Below are 11,440 nucleotides of genomic sequence, written 5' to 3' on the forward strand. Positions count from 1 at the left end.
TTTAAATAATATAATATAATATAATATAATATAATATAATATAATATAATATAATATAATATATAAAAAGATTTGGGGTCAATACAATTTTTTTTAAATAAATAAATGTTGTGTAATAATATAATGTTACAGATGATTTACATTTCAAAGAAATGCTGTTCTTTTCTTCTTTTGAAAAAAAAAATGCATCATGATTTCCACAGTAGTATTAAAAGCAGCACAACTGATTTCAACATTAATAATAATAAATGTTTCTTGAGCAGCAAATCAGCATATTAAAATGATTTCTGAAGGATCATGTCAAACTGCAGTTACCAACATTTATTTTGGTAGCTATTTTATATGTAGTCTTCAAACAAAAATTGTCATTAATTCTTCTCTCTTTAGACCAAATCAATTAAGTTTATGAGAAATTTTAATCAAGGATTGAATTAGGAAAAACTTGAATAAATGATGACAATTTTCGTTTTTGGGTGAACTATCCCTTTTATCCCTTCAGTAGAGAAAAGGGAGCAACTTATAAAAATGATAGTTATAATATGCATAATTTATAATTTTTGAAAAAGAAGCAGAATAAGACAATAAGAATAACTAATTTTTCAGATACAGTAGGTTTACTTAACATATTTATTTAACATCTTTTGTTGGTTAACATTAGGAATGCTATCCCTTTAAGACGTAAGGCATGCATGTAACACTGACACGCGTTCAGTTTTCAGTTCTCCCACCTGTTTGCTTTCACTTAAAGGGGTCATATGATGCTTTTTTAAAGATCATTATTTTGTGTATTTGGTGTAACAGAATATGTTGACATGCTTTAATGTTCAAAAAACACATTATTTTTCAAATACTGTACATTATTGTAGGTCCTCTATGCCCCGCCTCTCTCAAACGCTTCGTTTTCTACAAAGTCCCTCCTTCCGACAAGCGCAGTCTGCTCTGATTGGCCAGCTGACCCAGTGTATTGTGATTGGCGGAGCGTGCGCGAGAGAGAGCACTTCTATCAGCGCGATTCCGCCTTCACTACCTTTAAGATAATCGACAACGAATTGTGACTCCCGGGAAAAACGGAACGTCTGGTCACTTTATCCCTAACCCTTCAGGTGCTGAGGCCATTGTTTCAGATTGCTAGTTCGCATTCTGGTAGCCTATCCATCCACTGCGACTGCCATACTGGGACTAGATATGCGAACGCCCATTATCCGATTGCAATCTAATGACAGGGACGCACATGTTGAAGGACAAGACAGTAACCTATAGGATGTATTTTGAATGTCCGGTAGTCCTCAAATAACATTATAGTCCCGTCTCGTCTTGTTAACGAAGACGCGGCATAAATTTCATCATAGTTTTTATCATCAGATATTAGTTCTAGCTCGTCAACCTCTTGTCTTAGTCACAGAAATAATGTTAGTTAACGAATATTTTTCATTGTCGTCTTCGTTGACGAAATTAACACTGCACTGAAGACTGGAGTAATGATGCTGAAAACTCGGCTTTGCATCACAGGAATAAACTACATTTTAAAATAAAATAAATAAAAATAAATTAGCAAATAAATAAAAAATGTTTTTAAACTACTATTTTATAATATTTTTTGTTTTCACAAATGCAACCTTGAAAGGAGACTTTTCAAAAACAAACAGAAAATCTTTCTGACACCAAACATTTGAACAATAGCCTAAATATAAAGATTAAAATTATTAATAAAATTATGAATAAATAAACATTATTAATTATTAGTGCTGTCAAACGATTAATTGCGATTAATTGCATCCAAAATAAAAGTTTTTGTTTACATAGTATATGTGTGTGTACTGTGTATATTTATTATGTACATATAAACACACACACATGCATATATATTTAAGAAAAATGTTACATTTATATATTAAATATATTTATATATAATATAAATTATATTAATATAAACATATACATGTAAATATTTTCAAAATATATGCTGTATGTACTGTATGTGTATTTATATATACATGTACATAGTAAATATACACAGTACAAACACATATGTTATGTAAACAAAAACTTTTATTTTGGATGCGATCGTGATTAATCGGTTGACAGCACTATTAATTATTATTTGTTATATTATATTCTGTTTTTCTCTGAATGCATTGTAAAATGGATGCAAGATGGGTTGTGGACAAGTTTCATGCTGTCTTTAAAATAAACACCACTGTTCCTATTTCTGTTCCTATCATCTTCTGTGGATAGTTTGTAATTTAATACCTCTTACACAAGCATCATGAAGAAGAAATTGATGAAATTATAGTCTGAGGTAATCTCTATTGCTCTCTCTCTCTCTCCCTGTGCGTTTATACTGTACAGTATGTGTGTGGTAACTGAGTGTAACAGAGAGTGGGAGGAAACAGAAAAAGTGAGCCATGCACACACACATTAAGAACACTGAAAGCACACGCTTTTCCACATGTCAGCTCCTACTGGAGTTCACAGTGTAATGAGGGGGAAACGGGTTTTTGGCTACTCGTGGATAAACACCCACACGTGTCTGAGGCAGACAAAGAGACCCTCTCACCTGCCACAATCCTCTCTTGTTTAGTCGTAATATTGACAAGAACGTTGCAAAAAATAATTCCAAGCCTGCACAAAACAAAAAAGCTGGGACCTAAACAGACATTTGATTGGTTTTGCAAGTGTATCAAGAGTGGCAGTAACCAGAGGGTTGTTGGTTCGAGCCCCAGGCATAACAACTTTCTCCACTGTGTCCTTAAGTAACGCAAAAAAAAAAAACAAGCTTGCTTCAGGTGCAATGGACAAAAGTGTCTCACTAACTATTTAGCTCTTAACAGACACCTAAATATTCATGTACGGTTGAAGGTTTAGAATTTTAGTAGAACTACAAAGTGAACCGTTGAAACGATCATCTTATGTATCTGTACAATATTGTTTCTTACTTTTCACGTTGAGGTACATGGACTTGCTGACATCGGCTCCCACGTCATTGCTGACCTTGCACAGGTAATAACCTGCGTCCTCCTCAAGAACGTGCTTAATCAGCAGTGAGCCGTTCCCGAGCAGCTGGACCCTGAAGCCCGAGTTTAGAGCGATGGGTTGAAACTGGGGCACCCCAGCACCTGGCACAGAGAGAGAGGAAGACGTACTCTAGAAAACCTGCTAAAAAACTTCAGTTACATCATACTTTTCCTTTTTTCACCACTGGCAAATTCTTTGAAAATGCACAACATGTGAGGTTTTTTACACATAAAAAGCTACAGTATCATTTTGTACTGATTTTCAGTAAAAAGATCTATATACATGATATATCTATCTATATCTAGAGTTATGTTTTCTATATATTATTATTAATATAAAAGTTTATTTTTTCCCACTGGCAAATAACTGATTTATTTTTAGTGAAAAAATCCAAGAAAACTTGATTTCAGTGAACAAATTTAGAATTATTTCAACTATATTATTATTATTATTATTATTATTATAATTATAATAGAAGTTTTTTTTCTCCACTGGCAAAAATCTAATTTTTTAAGTTTATTTGGCAACACTTTACAATAAGGTTCCATTGTTAACTATTTAATGCATTGACTAACATTAACTATAAATGAGCAATTTGTTGCAGTATTTATTCATCTTTGCTAATGTTAGTTAATAAAAATACAGCTGTTCATTGTTAGTTCATGTTAGCTCTGGTCCATTAAATAACATTAATAGATACAACTTCTGATTTTAATAATGTATTAGTAAATGTTGGAATCAAGATTAATCAATGATTTAGAAGTATTTTTCATTGTTAGTTTGTTAACTAATGTTAACAAATGGAACCTTACAGTAAAGAGTTACCACTTATTCTTGAAAGCGAAAAAGTTATTATCCAAATAGCCATGAAAGTAAATTTCAGAGTATATTGTTACTATCATCATCATTATTATTATTATAGAATTTTATTTATTTCCCCCACTGTTATTTTGTTATAATTATTTTAAAATAAAATAAAAAAATGTGAAGTTTATTCTTAAAATAGAAAAAAAGCTATAATTTTGTCTTGATTCTTAGTAAAAAATATCTAAATATCCATGAAAATCTAAATGTCAAAGAACAAATTTAGAATTATTTTTACTATTTTACTAGAATTATTATTGTTTTAAATGAAAAGAAAATATATATTTTTTTTAATTAACTTAATTCAAAGTATATTAGCTGAAAGCTAAATGTATTATGTTTATTGAATTATGCATTATCATCTTACACAACTGTGCTTCTCAAGTAAATGTATCTTGTTTTAAGAATGTTTATATATATTTACAAGACAAAATACCAATTAGGAAAGTGATTTTTGTATGCAAGTTTATAGCTGTCAATGAAGCCATGTATGTACCTTTTGAGTATTTCCACTCAATAGTCGGCCGTGGCTCTCCATCCGCAGAGCAGTTCAAGATGACAGATTTACCATAGATTCCATCCTGGTCTTGAGGCTGCACTTTGAACCTTGGTGGAACTACAAAAACCCCACAAATTCCCATTCAAGTTCTGTCTTTGTAAAAGTTTTTTTTTTTTTTTTGTAGTCCAAAATAGAATGCTAAACATGTAGTCTTACCTCTAACAATGAGCTGACTCTGGTATTTGACGACGGCGGCATCGTTTTGGGCAATGCAGGTGTAGGTGCCGTTGTGCACTCGCTGGAGGTTGGAGATCCGCATGGAGCTGGTGAAGTCGATGTTGTCAATGGTTACCCCCAGGCTGGCGTTAATGGGCTTTCCATCCTTCTCCCAGGTGATAGAGATGGGAAGGTCACCTGAGCGCACAACGCAGGGCACGAAGACGCGATGGCCGATGGAATAACGTGGGAATTCGAACGGCTGGATGAAGGGAGGCACTGACGACAACCAGAGAACATTGGTAAATATTGCTATACCAAATGAAGAAGCTAGTCTAATGACATCATTGAACTAAGTCAAGTATCGCTACCTTTCACGGTGATGTGGACGCTCTGGTTCTTGAAGAGCTGGGGCTGAACCAGCACATGGCAGCTGTACTCTCCTTCGTCCAGTTCTTTCTGCACGTTCAGCAGCTTCAGCGTGCCGTTGTTCTCGAACGCTCGTTGACGGTCATTAAAAGGGAGAAGGTTGGAGTTCTTGTACCATTTGATGGAGTAATATGGGTAGCCAATCACATGGCAGTGAATGTACATGACCCGGCCAGCTATTGCTGTGAGGTTTTTCATTGGTCGTATGTCAGCAGGACCTTCAGGGTACAAAAAAGAAACACTTCTCTTTAAAAGAATATTGACATTGGGATGAAAATCCAATTTGCAGTAAATGTAGCAAAAAATAATAAAGAAAATGTAGATTTATGGTTTATGGATGAGGGCCTTTCTAAGATCAACGAAACAGAAAACAGAAAGTAAACGATTAGGATGGTTATTTTGATACTCCTAAATGGCTTGTTTCTCACACGTTTCATCCCTTTATACACCCTTGTGCTATATCGAAGGTGCACTTCAAACCTTAATAGTATATTTTAAAAGATAAACTGTACTTGCAGATAAAATAAAAACACTGAAATAAAAATTTAATATTTTTCTTTAAAGTACATATTGTTAAAAATATGCTATTCTGTGTGTGGTCTGCAAACTCTAATTAAAAATCACAATTCAAAACTAGAAAAGTAAAATGTGAGTTGTATTAGTGCAAAAGTGATGCTAGAGTGTTGTGGGTGGTTGCCAGGTTGTTGCAGAATTAGTAAATCAAGAATTTCAACATTATTTGTTCTAAAGAAGGGAAAGAAAAAGAGTATTAATATAAATTAATGATGAAGAAAAAGTAAAGTGATCACAAACAGACGCTACATACACACAAGAAACAGTTAGGGTTACATGAAAAGATGTTAAAATTTCTTTGAAGAACTACAGCCCTGAAATCTTAAAAATAAAGGTTCCAAAACAAAGTTTTCATAGCGATGCCATAGAAAAAACATTTTGGGTTCCCCAAAGAACCTTTCAATCAATCAATCAATCAATCAATCAATCAATCTATCTATCTATCTATCTATCTATCTATCTATCTATCTATCTATCTATCTATCTATCTATCTATCTATCTATCTATCTATCTATCTATCTATCTATCTATCTATCTATCTATCTATCTATCTATCTATCTATCTATCTATCTATCTATCTATCTATCCATCCCCGCATCCATCCATTACACCCGCTTTTCCACCGAAATTACCTGGAACAATTTGTCCCAGGAACTGTTTTCCCCCAGACCTGTTGCTGTTTGCGTTTCCATCGTGGTCTAAAGTACCGTGAAGAATAAGCAAATAGTCTGGTGACGTAGGTCTGAGCACATTTCTCAATACCAAGTATGCAAATTTCGGACTTGCATCCTCAGTAGTTCGGACTTTACAAGTTCGACTCGGGAGTGTGAACTCCCGTGGACGGGACGATGCAAGTCCGGTAATTTTGCAAATGGAACAGCAGCGTACTTGATAACGTCAGTCAGCTCGCCTTGGCTTTTGCAATTTTCCTCACTGTATTTACAATAAGACAAAATGTGATATCAAACACCACTGCCTCTTTTCGTTTTCATTTAAACATATTAATAGCTGCAGAAATGTAGTTCAGGAAGTGTACATACAATACAATGAAACAAAATATTATATCAAACATTGCCTCTTTTCATTTTCATTTTAGCATATTAATAGAATAATAGAATAAAGACCGAAGATTACCTGTTAGACTTACCTAAGACTAATTATATCTTATGTTTAACAACTACAGAGACATCAGAGCCAGCGGCAAATGTCAGAAGGACTAGCCGAGTTGAGGCTGCACTCGTCGGGAAACATGAGCACTGAGCTCCCGCTGATCGCGTGGAGCTCACGTCTCCGAAATCGGCGAACCACATTTTCAAATAGGTGCTGTCTTTATAAATAAACCGCAGATTTGAGTTTTAAACAACTACATTCTCGCCTGAAATTTAAAAACTACATTTCATGACACAATAACAGTAATATTATAAAAATTTATGTGAATAAATGGTGGTTGAAATATAATGCTGCGTGAACTCAACCAATCAGCATGTTCAGCGCCCAAGTCCCGCCCCCGAAAGTTCCGGACCTTTGAAAAAGTACTACAGGCCTCTCCCAAATGTTACATTTCATTTGCAATTGCGGTCTTACGGACTTACAATGGCCGCCACGTGCGCGTGTCCGTTAAGTCCACGAGACTGTAGGGCAGTGATCCTCAAATCTGGCCCACGAGATCCACTTTCCTGCAGAGTTTAGCTCTAACCCTAATAAAACCCACCTGAGCATGCTAATCAATGTCTTTAGGATCATTAGAAAATCATAGGTAGGGGAGTTTTATCAGGGTTGGAGTTAAACTCTGCAGCGCATTGGCCCTCCAGGGCATGATTTGAGGAACCCTGCCATAGGGTGTCCCATTTGTCATTTTAGTGTTCAGAAGGGTGCTCGTGAGTGCCCCCTTTGCGGCCGTTATGCGCCCTCGACGCCCTCGATTGCCGAGCCCGCACTGATGCGAGCCCCGTAGCAGACTTCTACCCGACAGTTTAAGCAGCATAAGCAGCATAAAGTGCGGACTCAGAGGAAGACCGCGCGGATTGTTTTATCAGGGTTGGAGTTAAACTCTGCAGCGCATTGGCCCTCCAGGGCATGATTTGAGGAACCCTGCCATAGGGTGTCCCATTTGTCATTTTAGTGTTCAGAAGGGTGCTCGTGAGTGCCCCCTTTGCGGCCGTTATGCGCCCTCGATCCGCACTTCTGCCGAGCCCGCACTGATGCGAGCCCCGTAGCAGACTTCTACCCGACAGTTTAAGCAGCATTACGTCACGAAAGTGCGGACTCAGAGGAAGACCGCGAGGATTTAGGGTGCCATTTTGAGACACGGCGAGCAGGGACTTTCTGAGGGGCAAATTTTTACCTGGAACTTTATTTAGATCCTGGTTCCTGCGGTGGAAACACACAGAGTACCGGCCCAAAGTCCCCAGTTCCTGGGGAAAGTTCTTGCGGTGGAAACGGGGCTTACGGGGCTTACAGCTAATGTCCCCAAAGAACCTTTTAATGAATATGCTTCAATTTTATGTGGGTACATTAAATACATTAAAGTACTGAAAATGAAAAACTTCTTCCTTTGCGTTTTTGAACAGTTTTATGTACAGATGTCAGTGCTGTCAAAATGGTCCCCATTCACACGGATCTGCGAAAATGACTAAAAATGCCGTATATCCATGCCAGGCCAGTAGTCGGCGATGTCACTTTGTAAAGAAACACTATGCGCCTGCACAATAATGGTATCATTTTCAAAAACTTGCACTTTGAAACCCGTTTTAAAAAGTTTAAAATTGTCGTGTAAATGAACAGCCAAAGCACATAAAAAGTTTTAAATTTTCAGTTGAAGACTGTGTTGTTTAAACGGCCCTCTTAGCATGAAGAATGTCTTAATAATCTGAAGAACCTTTTTTCACTATTAAAGAACCTTCTATAAAGAGTTCAATGGATGTTAAAGTTTCTTCATGGAACCATTGATGCAAATAAACAACCTTTATTTTTAAGAGTCTGGTTGGAAACTCACAGAAGAAAACAAATACACATCAATCCATATGAAAGAATGAACATGACCTAAAAAAGCAATAAAAGCACAGAAAGCTCAACAGAAATAAAAATAAGAGCAGATGTTAGTCAGGCCCTCGTCTCACGTACGAACTTGAGATGAGCAGAATGAAATATATGTGTGTGTTTTGGAGGAGCTGATCTGACAAGCACCTCTTACGTTTATTCGAGCCTGGTAGGAAACCGTCCCAGCCGAGTTATTGCAGGTGCAGCGATAGACCCCGCTGTCCCGGACCTGGGTGTGGGAGATGTTCAGGTAGCTGACCACGTTCCCCTCTGCCGTTATGCTGTGACCAATGCGGTGCCGACTGTCCTTTGTGACAACGTCATCATCCAACGTCCAGGTGACGGCAGGCTGTGGAGTTCCCTTGACGTGACACATCAGGGAGATACTTTCCTGCAGAGTTTAGCTCTAACCCTAATAAAACCCACCTGAGCATGCTAATCAATGTCTTTAGGATCATTAGAAAATCATAGGTAGGGGAGTTTTATCAGGGTTGGAGTTAAACTCTGCAGCGCATTGGCCCTCCAGGGCATGATTTGAGGAACCCTGCCATAGGGTGTCCCATTTGTCATTTTAGTGTTCAGAAGGGTGCTCGTGAGTGCCCCCTTTGCGGCCGTTATGCGCCCTCGATCCGCACTTCTGCCGAGCCCGCACTGATGCGAGCCCCGTAGCAGACTTCTACCCGACAGTTTAAGCAGCATTACGTCACGAAAGTGCGGACTCAGAGGAAGACCGCGAGGATTTAGGGTGCCATTTTGAGACACGGCGAGCAGGGACTTTCTGAGGGGCAAATTTTTACCTGGAACTTTATTTAGATCCTGGTTCCTGCGGTGGAAACACACAGAGTACCGGCCCAAAGTCCCCAGTTCCTGGGGAAAGTTCTTGCGGTGGAAACGGGGCTTACATCATTTAAAGCTAATGTCCCCAAAGAACCTTTTAATGAATATGCTTCAATTTTATGTGGGTACATTAAAGACAACGATGTACTGAAAATGAAAAACTTCTTCCTTTGCGTTTTTGAACAGTTTTATGTACAGATGTCAGTGCTGTCAAAATGGTCCCCATTCACACGGATCTGCGAAAATGACTAAAAATGCCATTTTATGCCAATATCCATGCCAGGCCAGTAGTCGGCGATGTCACTTTGTAAAGAAACACTATGCGCCTGCACAATAATGGTATCATTTTCAAAAACTTGCACTTTGAAACCCGTTTTAAAAAGTTTAAAATTGTCGTGTAAATGAACAGCCAAAGCACATAAAAAGTTTTAAATTTTCAGTTGAAGACTGTGTTGTTTAAACGGCCCTCTTAGCATGAAGAATGTCTTAATAATCTGAAGAACCTTTTTTCACTATTAAAGAACCTTCTATAAAGAGTTCAATGGATGTTAAAGTTTCTTCATGGAACCATTGATGCAAATAAACAACCTTTATTTTTAAGAGTCTGGTTGGAAACTCACAGAAGAAAACAAATACACATCAATCCATATGAAAGAATGAACATGACCTAAAAAAGCAATAAAAGCACAGAAAGCTCAACAGAAATAAAAATAAGAGCAGATGTTAGTCAGGCCCTCGTCTCACGTACGAACTTGAGATGAGCAGAATGAAATATATGTGTGTGTTTTGGAGGAGCTGATCTGACAAGCACCTCTTACGTTTATTCGAGCCTGGTAGGAAACCGTCCCAGCCGAGTTATTGCAGGTGCAGCGATAGACCCCGCTGTCCCGGACCTGGGTGTGGGAGATGTTCAGGTAGCTGACCACGTTCCCCTCTGCCGTTATGCTGTGACCAATGCGGTGCCGACTGTCCTTTGTGACAACGTCATCATCCAACGTCCAGGTGACGGCAGGCTGTGGAGTTCCCTTGACGTGACACATCAGGGAGATGAACTCGTTCGGACCGACAACTTTCTCGCTGAAGGCAGACAGGATCTTAGGGGTTCCATCTGTGGATAAAGATGGTTTTATTAAGTTTAAGAAACCAAAACGAACCAAAATTAAAAGGCCGGGATGGTGCTGACCTTCTAAAATGACTTGCACAAAATCCTGAGCTGACATTTTGGCCTTCCTGGCGAAGCACTGGTACACTCCTCCATCACTCTTCGCCATCCCGTCCATCACAAGGTTCTCCTTATTGATCCCGTTCATCCGCACATTGGTGCCGGTGTGGATTTTGTCACCGTTGCGGTACCACGAGAGCTCATACTCATCTGAGCCAGTCACGCTGCAGGTTAGCGACACTTGGCTACCCACGCTGCCTTTCACCTTTCGCGGACTGACCACCACTTTAAGAGGTTCTGGAACAACACAGTGACATTGCTTATGTTAACTTTATCAATAAGATATTTAGAAATCAATAAAAAAAATATGGCAGGAGAAACTTGAGTTCTACCTTTTACCGTGAGACGACCTATGACCTCTGCGTTCCCATAGCTGTTCCACACCTCACACACGTAGCTGCCGGTGTCACTGGGCTGGGCTCTCTCGATCAGCAGGCCCGTTGCGCTCTGACGGAAACGGGAGTCTGATTCTAGCGGTCTGTTGTTTTTTAGCCAGCGGTATTTTGGTGCCGGGTGTCCAGAGGCCTTGCATGGGAGCTCCACTCTGTGGGACGCCATGACCTCCCGCTTCTCAAACCCATCGAGGATCGCAGGTGCTGAGTTTGTTGGATCTATTAACAAGACAATTGTTGATTTAATTTATTTTAGTATGTAATTTCTATTTCTTTCTATCCATCCATCTATCCATCCATCCATCCATCCATCCATCTATCTATCTATCTATCTATCTATCTATCTATCTGT

The 11,440-nt window shown here is 38.5% G+C and overlaps 1 protein-coding gene across 1 annotated transcript in view; it reads right to left on the bottom strand.

Annotated features, from left to right (window-relative positions):
* The window catches only part of LOC107653721 (Down syndrome cell adhesion molecule homolog), a 99,548-nt gene that overhangs the window by 26,470 nt on the left and 61,638 nt on the right, over nucleotides 1–11,440 (bottom strand). The window contains exons 5-11 of the mRNA XM_016440519.1: nucleotides 11,029–11,307; nucleotides 10,658–10,933; nucleotides 10,286–10,582; nucleotides 4,966–5,241; nucleotides 4,595–4,873; nucleotides 4,376–4,495; nucleotides 2,937–3,116 (exon numbers count right to left, since the gene is read on the bottom strand). Of these exons, the coding sequence (XP_016296005.1) occupies nucleotides 2,937–3,116; nucleotides 4,376–4,495; nucleotides 4,595–4,873; nucleotides 4,966–5,241; nucleotides 10,286–10,582; nucleotides 10,658–10,933; nucleotides 11,029–11,307 (1,707 nt within the window). The remainder of the gene's footprint in view (nucleotides 1–2,936; nucleotides 3,117–4,375; nucleotides 4,496–4,594; nucleotides 4,874–4,965; nucleotides 5,242–10,285; nucleotides 10,583–10,657; nucleotides 10,934–11,028; nucleotides 11,308–11,440) is intronic.

This window comes from Sinocyclocheilus anshuiensis, unplaced genomic scaffold (assembly GCF_001515605.1).
Source record: "Sinocyclocheilus anshuiensis isolate Anshui unplaced genomic scaffold, SAMN03320099.WGS_v1.1 scaffold315, whole genome shotgun sequence".
Lineage (NCBI taxonomy): Eukaryota > Metazoa > Chordata > Actinopteri > Cypriniformes > Cyprinidae > Sinocyclocheilus > Sinocyclocheilus anshuiensis.